We start from the raw sequence: 14,975 nt of genomic DNA on the forward strand, positions 1-14,975 counted from the left end.
CCCCTCTGCCTCTGGCCAGGCTCCCCATCTTTGCTACACATCTCAGAATCCTTGTCTTTTCCCCTTCCACATCCATCTTGCCAACCTCAGGAAGATCTGTAAAACTCCCCAGCATAGCTGCCAAGTTATCCATTTTTTAAAGGGATTTTCCCTTATGCTGAATAGGCTTCCTCGCGAGAAAGGGGAAAACTTGGCAGCTATGCTCCCCAGGCAAGAACAAGGCCATTTGTAGGCCTTCCTAGACATATGGTAAAGGAGCATTTCCACAGTAGAAGTAATTTTGAGTCTCAAACAATGAACAATGGAGCTCTGGGACTGGGACTGAGGTGGCCTGCGTTAAAACTCCTCCTCAGCCATCAAGGTCACTGGGTTAGTTCCTGGGCTAGTCCCTGTCTCTCAGCTTAAGCTACGTCATGGGGCTGCAGCAAGGGGAAAGGGAAAGAGGAAATTGTTTTCTTAGAGAAAGGGTAGCACAAAAAACAAAATAATAGATCATTTCCTAGCGGGTTGGGTCTCCATGAGTCAGGTAATAATGAGGGGAACATTTGTACCTCTCAGGGTATGGCACTCCACAAACGCAGGACCATCGCTGAAAATACCCTGTAGCGGGTCAAGAATGTGTGTGCACGTGTGATACACACACACACACACCACGTAAACAGTGGTACCTCGACTTACGAAGGCGATCCGTTCTGCGGCGCTCTTCAGAAGTTGAAAACTTCGTAAGTCAAAGCGTCCATTTTGTGCATGCCGCTTCTGCGCATGCACAGAATGCGTGCACAGCAAAAAATACTTCCGGGTTAGCGGACTTCGGAAGTCGAGGCATTCATTAAGTCAAGGTACCACTGTATATGATATCAAGACACATACACGCCCTTGTAAATAAATAAACTTCCCAATGTGCCACCCTTAACAGCACCCACATCTGCAGCCTGAGGTGCCTTCTAGGCCCAAGAGAAGGCACACTTTTGTTCTCTGAATCCCAATCCCCAGGCCTCTGACCCACCAGTCTTAACAGCTTAAATCCTTCTGGGCTATGTTTCCACCAGAGCATACCCCCAAATCGTTTTATTTGCCTAGGGAGAAGGACAAGATGGAGCCTCCCATTCCATATACCAGCTGGACTCGCAGCTGATTCCTGGCTTCAACAGCGGCAACAGGACAGGGCCTACCACTCTGCCTAAGCCCTGCAGGACACCTGAAGGGATACGACGCAGGTTGCCTGGCACACACACCACTGTGCCTTCCAGCACCTCACACACCCCAGTGTCTGAGGCAGACGTCTCACTCTGCCCAACGATGGGGCTGGCCTTGTGTCCCATGCAGCACCTAGCACACTCTTGGCAACAAAGCAGTGTAAAGGTGTAGCGGTAAACAAGCGGGTTTGCTATGGAAACGCTTGCTAAGCTAGCAGGGCCTTACTTGGACTGTGTCTGCTTGGTGATGTTACGGATGGTGGCACCTTCTTTGCCAATGATGGCTCCCACATACTGGGTGGGAACGAGAAGGCGGAGGGGAATGTCTACCGGCTGCTGTTTCACGGGTGCTCCGGAAGCCACGGGTGAACCTTGCCGGGGGGCGCCCCGCGATCCAAAGCCCCCTCGGCGCCCGTTCTCTGCACCCTGCACGGTTTGTTCGTCGGGGATGTAGGAGACCTTCAGTGCGTGGTTTTCCAGTTGGTGCCCGTTAAGTTTCATAATGGCCCTGAAGATAAGACGGACAGATACACAGAGAGAGAAGCCAATCAATTAACCCTACTTAAAACTAAAACCAGCACATCTGCAGTCAAAAGAACTGTCTGGTTAGTTAAAATCGAGCCCTAATACTACTGTGTGCAGTTTTGGCTAGGACCACTCCTCAGCTTGTCCTGAGGTTTTAATCCCCAACCCGCTGACAACGTCCCCTTCCCTCACAGAAGCTGGACTTCAAACTACTCTCCGTTCCATGCCACCACCGCACCAGCTCTGCCAATTCACACACCAGAGGCTCCAAGAAGCACCACATGCTGAATTATAAAAAGTAAATAAAAAGGGGTGGAGTCATGGTGTAGCAGGGGCCCAACGGGCCACAATTAAGGCGATAATGTAAATCCTTAAAAATCTTGGAATATGCTTATATTAGAAGAGTTATGGTAACCTGTTGCTTTAAAGAAACTGATGATTCAGCAAGAAGCCGTTCCTACTGGGATAGAAGGTCAGCTAATACGTCAATCACAAAGAAGCAATTCGTAAACTAGAACATAAATTGTTACATCCACATGTAACACAGGTCCCCGTGCATGTAAACTAGCAATATGTAACAGATCACGGTAAGAATCAAAGTTTAGTTAGCGATGCTTATTGCGCATGCGTATTAAATATGAAACGAGGTAATGCTGAATATTAAATATACAATGATGTAATGATTTATATGATTGGTTTAATTGAAATCCTTTGTCTGAAATGTTATAAATTCCTCTGCCCCACGTTGGGCGGGGTTGCAGTTTTGCGAAAAGATTCGACTGTAACCTTATTGCTTTGCAATAAACTCATGGACTCCTAACTCCTCTTGTCTCTGAGTCTTATTGGCCTAACTCAGAAGATAAGCCATTTTTTGGCTTGCAACAATGGCAAGGCCGATATATAAAGCAGCCAAGAACATATGGTTCCTTATGTATCTCCCCCCCCCCCCCGGCGGAAACCCACAAGCCCTCTTCCCTCTTCCGATTGCCACAGCCACTTGCTTCTCATTTCCAGTGATGGGGTTTTTTTTTTGCCCTTCCCTTCTCCTTATTCACTTCTGACAAAGGGGAAGGAAGCTGATATATAGGCAATTCTCAATCTCTCCCCTCCACCACGATCAATTTGAAATGGAAAGGCAGTTTGGCCCTGACGCTATAGCAGCATCAGAAACACCCATGCTGCTACAAGAATTAATCTCTGCAATAAAAGCAAAAAAAATCCTACACTTTCATTATATAAAACCTTACTCAACAGGAAGAAATATGATTTAGAATATGATAGACAAAAATGGAGTGAAGAGTTAGGGGTACAGATAACAAATGATGTATGGGAGTCAAGTAGGAAAATCAGCAGAAATAAGTCTCTATGGATCTAAGACTAAGACCTATTCAACAGAAAATAATATTCAGAGTCCACTGGACTGCAGCAAAACCATACCAGAAGAAAATAACAAGTGTAGATAACTGCTGGAGGTGTGGGAGTAAAAATGCGAACTTAGTACATATGTTGATTAACTGCCCGATGATAATATCATTCTGGTGCGAGGTGAGGATATTTATAGCAAGAGTAATAAAAAAGAAATTGTTATCTAGGGGAACTGAATTTAATTCTAAATTATATTCTGGAAACGTGGGAGATTTCAAGGGGTCAAAAAATATATGGATGTACTGTGCTATATTAGAAGCAAAAAAACTTGTTTTGATGACTTGGAAGAGCCGCAAAAAGATTCCACTGAGCACATGGATTGAGAATATGGACAGATTAGCTACATACGAACGAATTGCATGTCGACGCAAAATAAGAATGGATAAATATGAAGAAATCTGGAACGAATATTTAAGCGATAAGGCAGATAGTGGTGGGAAGTAGGGGAAGGAGAGAGAGGTGGGAAAATATTGTTAAAGGGGTGGGGTCATAGGTACTGTATATATCAGCATGCTTAAATCTGAAACGTCAAAGTGTGTTGTTGTGGTGGTTTTTGTTGTATGTGTTTTTTTGCGGTTGTTTGTGTTGAAGAAATGATTAAACAAATATAATTTTAAAAATGGTCATGAGTAATGGCATTTTTAAAAAATCGCTTTGTACAGTGATGTTTTTTATCGCTACACGTAAGATTTTGTCAAGGTGTATATTTCACCTTAAACTAAATGTGATGAAACAGTTTTGGGAGGTGGAGAATGAATAAATATTCACACATTCACACACACACACCCCGTATTTTTCCATCTATAAGACGCCCCCATGTATAAGACGCCCCCTATTTTTGGGGACACAGATTTAAGAGAATAGGGGGAGATGGCCCCATGTATAAGACACCTGCTAATTTTTGACATTATTTTTAGGGGGGGGGGGCCTAGTCTTATACACGAAAAAATACGGTGTGTGTGTGTGTGTGTTTGCATGCTGCACGCGTTTATTCTCTGGCCTTGCTTTCTTAAGGCATGTTGTAATCCTAGATCTCTGATTAATTTACCTCAAACAAACAAAAAACAAACTTATTTATTTATTTGAGGTAAACTCATCAGAGATCTAGGATTACAACATGCCTTAAGGCAAGGCCAGAGTATAATTTTAGCAATGGGCTGCAGTTCCACACAGCCACCCATAGATGGGGGTGTTACCATTAACAAGGCCACATTATGGGACAACCTGATATAACACATCCCAGCATCCCAACACATGGCGGCGGGCGGCTGCTGCCTTTAATTCCAATACTGCAATTTTTTCTTTTCTTTTTTAATGCTGCTGCAACCCCCGCTATTTCTACACGTTGCATCATGGCAGGGGGAAGAGAGGGGTGTCCAGTCAGGAACCTTTCTTGTTGCTTTTGAGATGCTTCTGTGCTCGGAGTTTGGTGATGTTTTTGCTCCATCGCCTTTTACAAGCCCAGCCGTGGTCACCCAAATAACTTCCCTTCTGGCGTTTCTCACGCTGCAGAAAGCCAACCACTGCCGAGGTGGGAAGAGAGCTTTAAACCTCCCTGCCCGGCCCAGTACAGTGCTGCCTCGCAAGACGAAATTAATTCGTGCCGCGAGTCGCTTCGTCTAGCAATAATTTCGTCTTGCGAAGCGCGGCCATTGAAAACTTCATCTTGAGAGTCACCAAAAACATTGCAAGGCGCTTTCGTCTAGAGAGTTTTTCGTTGCACGAGGCATTCGTCTTGCGAGGTACCACTGTACTCTCATGGGGAGACGAACCACCTCTTCCCCTCTCCAGGCATCAGATAGATCGCCTCCTTCGCTGACCTGCACAGATCAATTGAGGAGAGGGTTGTTTGCCTCTGTTTGGGAGACTAAGTCACCGCTGCCACACAACCCCTGAGAATGTGGTCCCCAGAAGAGGAAGAAAATGTTAGTCAAGTGTGTTACAGTCCGAACATTACTTTGATATCACTTGAGGGGGAGGGGGTATGAGACATATAAAGGTAAAGGTAAATGCATAATCTCATTTCATTTTTGACTGCTGTTTTGTGCAAATCTGGTACAGTAAAAAATACATCTTTTAAAAAAACACCCATTTTTTAAAAAATGAGTTCACACAGGCAACTAAATGCCTGTGGGCATGCCCACAATGCACCTCAGGTTTCCGGGACTTAGGGTGGGTAGGGAAGTAACTAACGGAGGGGAGAGGACAACAACACACGGTACAAATATACCCCTTGCCCAATAGTAAAGGTAAAGGGACCCCTGACCATTAGGTCCAGTCATGACCGACTCTGGGGTTGCGGCGCTCATCTTGCATTATTGGCCAAGGAAGCCGGCGTACAGCTTCCAGGTCATGTGGCCAGCATTACAAAGCCGCTTCTGGCGAACCAGAGCAGCACACGGAAACGCCGTTTACCTTCCCGCCGGAAGCACTTTGACGTGCTTTCGAACTGCTAGGTTGGCAGGAGCTGGGACCGAGCAACGGGAGCTCCCCCTGTCGCAGGGATTCGAACCGCCGACCTTCTGATCGGCAAGCTCTAGGCTCTGTGGTTTAACCCACAGCGCCACCTGCATCCCTATGAGACATATAAAGGTAAGGGTAAAGGGCCCCCTCCACAGCGCCACCTGGGTCCCATGAGACATATAAATGCACTTAAATAAATACAGTGGTACCTTCTGGGCCCGCCTTCCTCTGCTTTCTCCCCCCTTGAGAAAGTTCAATCCAAACTCTTTAGAGCTCTCCTGCATGTACCCAGATGCGTTTCAAACACAATGGTCAGGCTTGAAACAGGGATGATGAGAGTGGAGGCTTATATCTGCCTAACATCAATCTCCAAATGGCTGACATTGAATCTTCTCCCCCTGAGGAATAGCCCCACTGATCCTCTGCCCTTCAGAAACTGGGTTTTGCCCCTCAAGCCCTTCTAAGTCTGGGGTTGGGCCAAGCAAAAGTTACGGTTAGGCAAAGAATCATAGACACCGAGAGACAACAGGACTGCTCAAGGTGCCCCAACTATAAAATTGGAGAAATCGAGAGAGAGAGAGATAGCTGCACCGGCAGCATATCTTTTCTTTCTCGTATCCAAAAATGGCTTTTACTCTCGCCAGAAGCTCTGCTCTGCCCTCGCAGGTCCTGGAAGGATCCTTTAAAAATGTCCCATATGCTCAGAGAATTTGCTCCTGTTCATTGGGGGAGTTAGGAAGCCCAGAGCACTTATTTTTTAGATGTCCCTTTTATGAAGAGCCACGTAGAGAGACCATTGATCCCCTGCTGGTGAGGCTCGCTGACCTCCCAGAAAAGCGAAAATTCGATCTCCTCCTATCAGGCAAAGATCAAAAGACGACCTGGATGGTCTCCAGATTCTGTGCACAGATCTGTAGGCACAGGCCACCACCACCCCAGCCAAACTAGTTCATTCAGAAAATCCCCAAACTTGGTTCCTCGGGTGATTCTGAGTCATATCTCTGCAGTAGCTTATCTCAAAGTTTTAAAGTGTCTATACGCTTATCACATTTATAAATTTTAAATTTACTGTTGTACAATGTTTTAAATGTTTGTTTTCCTTCTGGGATTGTACCCCCAAGTGTGTTTTATAAGCTGGTCTCCGACCGTAATAAATTATCTATCATCTATCTATCTATCTATCTATCTATCTATCTATCTATCTATCTATCTATCTATCTATCTATCTACAGTGGTACCTCGGTTTAAGAACAGCCCTGTTTACCAACGATTCAGTTTACAAACTCCTCAAAACCAGAAGTAGTGTCCCGGTTTGCTAACTTTACCTCGGTCTAAGAACGGAAGCCGAATGGTGGATGGCACTGGAGGTAAGAGGCCTCATTAAGGAAATCGCCTCGGTTTAAGAACTGTTTCGGTTTAAGAACGGACTTCCGGAACGGATTAAGTTCATAAACCGAGGTACCACTGTAATAAACAAGTCACAGACTTTGCAACAGAAATAAACTGAGGCAGGCAGCAGAGAATGCATTTTTGTTTTTTTGCTAGCCACAGAATTCGAAGCCCTGCGCAGAATTGTGAACACACCCAAGGACCAAGTCAGATAACAATTGTTTAGGGAGGTTTTTTAATGTTCAATAGATTATTGTATTTTACTTTTCTGTTGGAAGCCGCCCAGAGTGGCTGGGGAAACCCAGACAGATGGGTGGGGTATAAATAAATTATTATTGTTATTATTGTTGTTGTTGTTGTTATTATTAAGGTACTTAAAAAACTCACTGCCTGGTCTGTTCCCGGTTGGAGTAGGTGACGTTGACAACCGCCGTCTCACTGTCCGTATTCACTTGCACGAGGAGGAGGAAGAAATCTCGGTTAGCTAAAGCAAGCACCCATATCATCGATCAAAATAACTCTGTATTGAACAAGCTCAATCCTCACCACCCATGAGAGAAAGCAAGGGCTGGAGCTTAAAGACATTTGTTTTTTTCACAATTCCCAGCAGATTGGACCATGGGGTGGGGTCAGGGGTCAGGATGACCAGGCACCTGCCGACAGCCCTGGGCTCAGAAGGACCCACTCGGAACCCTGCCATTTCCGCTAGGTATTCTGTGTGGCATTATTGCTGCCCCCGTTGTATGTGGTGACATATGCGTCTGAACCCACACACCTGTCCACCACTCACGTGTATTCATGCACGCATACCACAAAGAGGTTTGGGATCTTCTGCTAGAGTTATAACGTGTGTCCGTTTACGAATATGCGTTTCGCCCTTAACCATAGGCCACAAATTCTGTCGTGAGCTGAGTGTATGCAATATGTTATGCTGGAACCTCACACCTGAGATCATTATGTGCAAGGAACAGCAGTCCAGAAATCTAGTAAATAAATAAATAGCAAAGGGGTCGGAAGGGGTCTGTTGAGATTCCTGCATCGCAGGAGGTTGGACTAGATGCTCCTCAGGGTCCACACCCTACAATTCTATGATTAAAGGTTTAAAAAAAAAGGTAAAGGACCCCTGGACGGTTAGGTCCAGTCAAAGGCGACTATGGGGTTGTGGCGTTCATCTCGCTTTGAGGCCGAGGGAGCCGGTGTTTGTCCATAGACAGCTTTCCAGGTCATGTAGCCAGCAGGACTAAACCGCTTCTGGCACAACGGAACACCGTGACAGAAACCAGAGTGCACAGAAATACCGTTTACCTTCCCTCCGCAGCGGTACCTATTTATCTACTTGCACTGGCGTGCTTTCGAACTGCTAGGTTGGCAGGAGCAGGGACAGAGCATTGGGAGTTCAACCCCACTGTGGGGAATCGAACTGCCGACCTTCCGATCGGCAAGCCCAAGAGGCTCAGTGGTTACAGCCTATTTTATCCCTTGCCCTGGTCTGGTTCCTGTCTTTTGCTCCAAGGCCCACCCATATACATTCTCTGAAACATCTCAAGGGTTCTTACCTTGTTCACAGTTTTCCACAGTACCATACTGAGCTAGCAAACCATCCAGGACCTATTCAGATGTGGAAGAAACATAAAAGAAGTGGTTTGTGGAAGAGAAAGAAAGAGAAAGAGTTACAGGTGAAACTCGGAAAATTAGAATATCGTCAAAAAGTGCATTTATTTCAGTAATGAAACTTTTTCTTTTTTCTTTTTACAAATGCTTTCTTTTGGAAATTCCACAGTAATAAAACAAATAGTTACAATAATACAAAAATAAACATCGCTATTACATTTCATTAATTACATTCCATTTATAATTGACCCGCCTAACAACAAATAATTACAATTACAACAAATAAAGGCTTGACATATCTTGTTTTGCATGTCATGCATCTATCTCATATATTGGTTCCACCTTTTAAGTTGTATTACTGAAATAAATGCACTTTTCGACGATATTCTAATTTTCCGAGTTTCACCTGTACACTGAAAATTTCACCAAAGGTAAAAATCAGGAAAGGAAGCGCCAAAAATGAAGGACAAAACAACAACAGCCCACAGCAGATGAAGACCTCGCCTGCATCGTACATTTAAAGTTGTGCCTCCCCGCTCCTCCAAAAAACCCTGGGGAGTCTGGAGCTTGTAAAGGGTGCTGTGAGTTTCTAGGAGACCCGCCCCCCTATTCCACTCCCAGAACTACAATTCCCAGAGTTCCCTAGGAAGAGGGATGGACAGTTAGATCAATCAGATAATTGTAGCTCCAGGTGATGGGAAATAGGAATCTCCTGACAACTCTCAGCACCCCTAACAACCCACAGTTCCCAGGATTCTTTGGAGGGTGCCCTGAGTGTTTAAAGAGGCAAGGTTACTTTTTAAAAATCTATACTGAAGATGGAGCCGAGGTCTCAAAGCAGAACTCAAAAAACCTCATACTGTATGCAAACATGCCAGGGGTCAGCAAACTTTTTCAGCAGGGGGCCGGTCCACTGTCCCTCAGACCTTGTGGGGGACCGGACTATATTTTGAAAAATAATATGAACGAACTCCTATGGCCCACAAATAAGCCAGAGATGCATTTTAAATAAAAGGACACATTCTACTCATGTAAAAACATGCTGATTCCCAGACTGTCCGCGGACCGGATTTAGAAGGCGATTGGGCCGCATCCGGCCCCCGGGCCTTAGTTTGGGCACCCCTGAAACATGCTACAGTAATACCTCGGGTTACGAACGTGATCCGTACCGGATCGCAGTTCGTAACCCAAAAAGTTCGTAACCCGAACGCTGCGCAAAGCGCCATTTTGCGCATGCGCAGGCCCCGCGCGCCGCTTCTGCGCACGCGGCGAAAACACTTCCGGGTTTGCGCCGTTCGTAACCCGAACTGTTCGCAAACCGAGGTGTTCGTAACCCGAGGTACGACTGTATTGTAAATAAACACATTTTAGCGGTCATATTAGCTAAGTAGCATGCAGCACCATTGTTTAGGAAATGCATGCATTTCAAGAGGGAAACTCAAATCTGGTCTCTTTCCTTTCACTCCAGAGGGATTCTTTTCTTTGCGGTGGAAGGGAATCGGAAAATCTCATAATCGCCTTTGCTCTGCCCCATTCACACATCTCAAAAGTATCCCAAAGCTCACTCATCCAGCATGCAACTTCCAGTTTATTAAAAAGACATTTCAGACAGGGTGGATTTGATTTAAATCAAACTGATTTAAATCACGATTTAAATCACGATTTAAATCACTAGTCAGTAAGGCTTGATTTAAATCATAGTTTTCTACATAAAGACTAATTCTTGCTGGTATAACTTTAATATGCAAGTAGATGAAGATTTTTAGAGTAACAACTTTTCATATTAGTTTTTTTACCCCCAGTTTAATAGGTTAATCATATTTGGACAACTTTTCTGTTGTACTTAGGAAGGAGAAAAATAATCATTACCTTAATAATAACAATTTAAATAGATTTATTCAACTGAAACAATAACATTACAGCATATGTTATTTGCTTAAACAAACATCCATGTTTGTTAACTAATTTGGCTAAACAAAAACAATATATATATATATATTAAGAAACTTAGACTGTCAGCCCAGCCTACACATGAAAAACTTAAATACTGTCCACTCCAAACAATCAGAAAAATATTGTTTCTATTCTATTCACTGAACTTCTTGAAACTTAGCACTGAAGGGGTTGTTTCTGAATTCATAGGTTTGTAGAACAATAGGATTAAGGTCTTTTTCTCAACTCTGTTCATGCTATGACATTTTTGCTGTGAAGAAGAGGTATGATCGATCTCTGTTGAGTCAAATTCAGTTTTGAGAATTGCAAAAGTAAACCAAGCATCTGTGATAATATCTTGTAGGCAGAGAAACTGCCCAATAATCTTACAAAAACCTCTGGAAGAGCATGACATTGTGAATGGATTAATGGAATTTATTTACCCCCAAAATTAAACATATACAACCTTATTCTACATAATTAAAAAACTAATCTTTATTTCATGATGGAATAACCTTTGGGTGGTAATATATTTTCCTCAAAAACAATTTTATTTTTAAAAATCCAATTTAAATCAAAAAAATCGATTTAAATCAAAAAAATCCGATTTAAATCAAAAAAATCCGATTTTTTTGATTTTTTTAAAAAAATCATTGATTTTTATCCACCCTGATTTCAGACACAGATGCTAACACTATGCCCTTGTCAGAGACCTCACTTACCTCCCATCGTAACTGAGGGGGGATGTTTCTTATCTGAATTTTGCGGCTCCTAAAACAAAGGATAATAATTTCATTATTTATTTATTTATTTATTTTCTTCCTATACTGCCCTATACCCAAAGGTCTCAGGGCGGTTCACATAATTTTAATTATTGTACAGTAGGATTAACAGCTGATAAGGCTCCTTGTGACCTTAAACATCTTTATGGCATGCAGAAATTCAACAGTTCCAATATTTATTACAGCAAAAGCCAGCAATACAGAATATCACAATTCCAAACAAGAAGAAAATCAGCAATAACATCACCAGAAATAGAACAATTACACAAAGGGAATTTGCAATGTGTCATTCAATAGAAGGGATTTACGTTTCTCAATAGCTAAAGTGCAGAATTTGGCCACGTCATATAACACTGGGCTTGAGGAAGCTTCCAGAAGGAATTTTTGTAAGATTTCAGGGGGGGGGGATTCCAAATAATATTGTAAGGGTGCAAATTTTGATAAAAGGGGTAAAATAAGTCGAGCTCGTTCTTCACTATAAAATTCACAAAATAAAAGAATGTGAGTGACAAATTTTACCTTGTTAGACAGGCGCTCATGAATTGGTACCCGCATAAATTTGCCGTACAGCACCGCTGAGGGCATTGCCTCAAAGCCGGCTCTAGGGAAGGCCCATTTTTAGTGTTCGTTTTGAGAATTTCGAGGCTGCCCTATGAAGGAAATTTCCTCTCTGAGCAATTTACAAAATTGGAATACGTTTCCACGTGCAAAAAATCAAATAAACACAAATTCCACACCTCCACACACCCAGGAGCAATAATCCTGTACAAAACCAAGATTCTCTAGAGAGGACCTCAAGGCTGCTCCCCGTATACTGTAAAACAGGCACGTCCAACAGGTAGATTGTGATCTACCAGTAGATCACTGGATGTCTGTGGTAGATTACTGCTAGATCACTGGCACCCCTAAAAAAAGTTCACCCAAAATTTTCCTCCTCCCTAAAAAAAAAGCTGAACTATGACCTGAAGCCCTAAACAAAAATGGGCCTCCCTCCCTCCTAAAAGAAGCTCAACAAGTTTGACCTAAAGCCCAAAAAACAGGGCTTCCCTTCCTTGAAAAAACTCAACAGCTTTGACCTGAACCCCCCAAAAGGGGGTAGATCACTCCCAGTTTTTAACTCTATGAGTAGATCAGAGTCTCTTGGGAGGTGGCCACCCCTGCTGTAAAAGAAGGCTGTCTACAGATTACAAAATAAGAAGCTAGAATGGATCTGGTGCTTTCAATGTTTGCACGCCCATGCTCACTGCCCATGAACTTGTACGGTGTGCTCCAGACCTCTGCAAGAAACCTATTAAGATAGTCTGCCCCCAGAGGCTTATGGACTTAATTGGCTTTTAAAAGACTCTGGAAACTCATTTTACAGATAAAAATGGCTCGCGTCCAATCCAACGGGCTGTATGCATGGCTGGTCCTGCACCAGGCATGTCCAGTCCACCACCAGGTCATATCTGGTCAGATAAGGAGAACACTACTGTTGCCTGTTGCAGGCAGTCAAGATACTCAGAAAGACAGGCACCATCTCCCTCCTTCTCAGGGAAGAATTACCAGCTATTTTAAAAGGACTCGGGGCAGCAGTCAGAATTCGAACCGTCATCACCTAATCTTGGAGAACCAGGACAACATCAGCCAGTTTCAAACTCAACATGGGTTGCTCAGCTAGGTGAGCATATCCCGCCAAGTAGTACATGCTCTGGTTATCTCCCGCTTGGGCTACTGCAGTGCTCTCTACGTGGGGCTACATTTGAAGGTGACTTGGAAATTACAACTAATCCAGAACGCAACAGCTAGACTGGTGACTGGGAGCAGCCGCCGGGAGACCATATAACACCGGTCCTAAAGGATCTTCATTGGCTCCCCGTATGTTTCAGAGCACAATTCAAAGTGTTGTTGCTGACTTTTAAAGCCCTAAGCAGCCTGGTATACCCGAAGGAGGTCCAGCTCTGAGGGCCTTCTGGCGGTTCCCTCACTGTGAGAAATGAGGTTACAGGGAACCAGGCAGAGGGCCTTTTCCAGCAGCGACACCCTCCATGTGGAACGCCCTCCTGTCAGTTGTCAAGGAAATAAAGAACTAAATGACCTTTAGAAGTCGTCTGAAGGCAGCCCTATATTGAGAAGTTTTTTATGTTTGGCATTTTATTACATTTTTATATGTGCTGAAAGATGCCCAGAGTGGCTGGGGAAACCCAGCCAGTTGGGCGGTGTGTGTGTGTGTGTGTATATATATATATGTGTAAACCGACCATGTTTGCTTGTCTCCACTTTTTGCCAAAACCGCTTGACCGATTGCATTCAAATTTGAACACAACGTCACATGCGAATATGCAGAGTAACCACATACCGTTTGCGTAGGCACACGTCACAACAGCGCCAGGTAAAACCCCCCAAACTCTGTGTTCCATAACACACCACAGACATAAGTGCGTGCTGGGAAATAGAAGCCAGAAACTGTGTCTCCAAGGGCGGGACAGAGTGCATACTGGGTAATAGAAGCTAGAAGCTGTGTCTCACAGGGTAGGGCAGATAACCGCCACAACGGCCATTCCTCCACAAAGGGCACGCCGGGATCCTACCGCCAACACCGCGCCAAAAACCAGGCACCGCCCCGCTGTTGCCATCCCCTTCCCTCTCCAAAACACCTCAGCTCAGGTTTGCAGGGAGTGGAGGTGAGGACTCGCCTGTGTTGGGGGCAAGGGTCATGGGTTGGGACAGGGTGGGGGGAATCACAGGGATGAGCCACAGCAACACGTGGCTGGGTACAGCTAGTAAATAATATACCGTATATTCCGGCGTATAAGATGACTGGGCGTTTAAGACGACCCCCAACTTTTCCAGTTAAAATATAGAGTTTGGGATATACTTGCCGTATAAGAAATATGACCCGGCGTATAAGACAACCCCCAACTTTTGAGAAGATTTTCCTGGGTTAAAAAGTAGTCTTATACGCAGGAATATACAGTAATTGTTGTTGTTTGTTTTGAAAGCATGCACTCATCTATCTGGCCCAGGCAATCATGTATTAAACTTTTTTTGTTTGCTAATTCCTGCCTATCTATAAGCAGTCTGGTTCCAGTCTTTGCAAGGGGACAGAGACTGATTTGGTCATTCAGATGAGCAATTTACTTGTAGTCCTGGACTGAGGGGGTGCGACCCCCATTGGTCTTAAAGGTAAAGGGACCCCTAACCATTAGGTCCAGTCATGACCAACTGTGGGGTTGCGACGCTCATCTCGCGTTATTGACCGAGGGAGCCGGCGTACAGCTTCCAGGTCATGTGGCCAGGATGACAAAGCCGCTTCTGGCGAACCAGAGCAGCACACGGAAACGCCGTTTACCTTCCCGCCGGAGTGGTACCTATTTATCTACTTGCACTTTGACATGCTTTTCGAACTGCTAGGTTGGCAGGAGCTGGGACCGAGCTCACCCCGTCGCAGGGATTCGAACCGCCGACCTTCTGATCGACAAGCTCTAGGCTCAGTGTTTTAACCCACAGCGCCACCTGCATCCCAATTGGTCTTACTAGGCCCCAATACACTTGATCAGGAAGCGCTGCTGGGATGCCTCAGCGATTTAGCATGGATTAGAGGCACTGATATGCAGTGGTGCAAACCTCTCCGGGCATGCTCAGAAGATAAGGCTTGGCTAACTTCCGTTTG

The 14,975-nt window shown here is 44.5% G+C and overlaps 1 protein-coding gene across 4 annotated transcripts in view; it reads right to left on the reverse strand.

The window, feature by feature from the left end:
• Positions 1–14,975, reverse strand: part of IGF2BP1 (insulin like growth factor 2 mRNA binding protein 1) — a 66,017-nt gene that overhangs the window by 11,823 nt on the left and 39,219 nt on the right. For 3 of the 4 annotated variants that reach the window (XM_060282143.1, XM_060282144.1, XM_035135562.2), the window contains exons 3-6: positions 11,264–11,312; positions 8,555–8,606; positions 7,386–7,449; positions 1,423–1,704 (exon numbers count right to left, since the gene is read on the reverse strand). In XM_060282143.1, coding sequence (XP_060138126.1) covers positions 1,423–1,704; positions 7,386–7,449; positions 8,555–8,606; positions 11,264–11,312 — 447 coding nt within the window. The remainder of the gene's footprint in view (positions 1–1,422; positions 1,705–7,385; positions 7,450–8,554; positions 8,607–11,263; positions 11,313–14,975) is intronic. The other variant, XM_035135563.2, reaches the window with a different exon arrangement.

Source organism: Zootoca vivipara, chromosome 13, assembly GCF_963506605.1.
Source record: "Zootoca vivipara chromosome 13, rZooViv1.1, whole genome shotgun sequence".
NCBI lineage: Eukaryota > Metazoa > Chordata > Lepidosauria > Squamata > Lacertidae > Zootoca > Zootoca vivipara.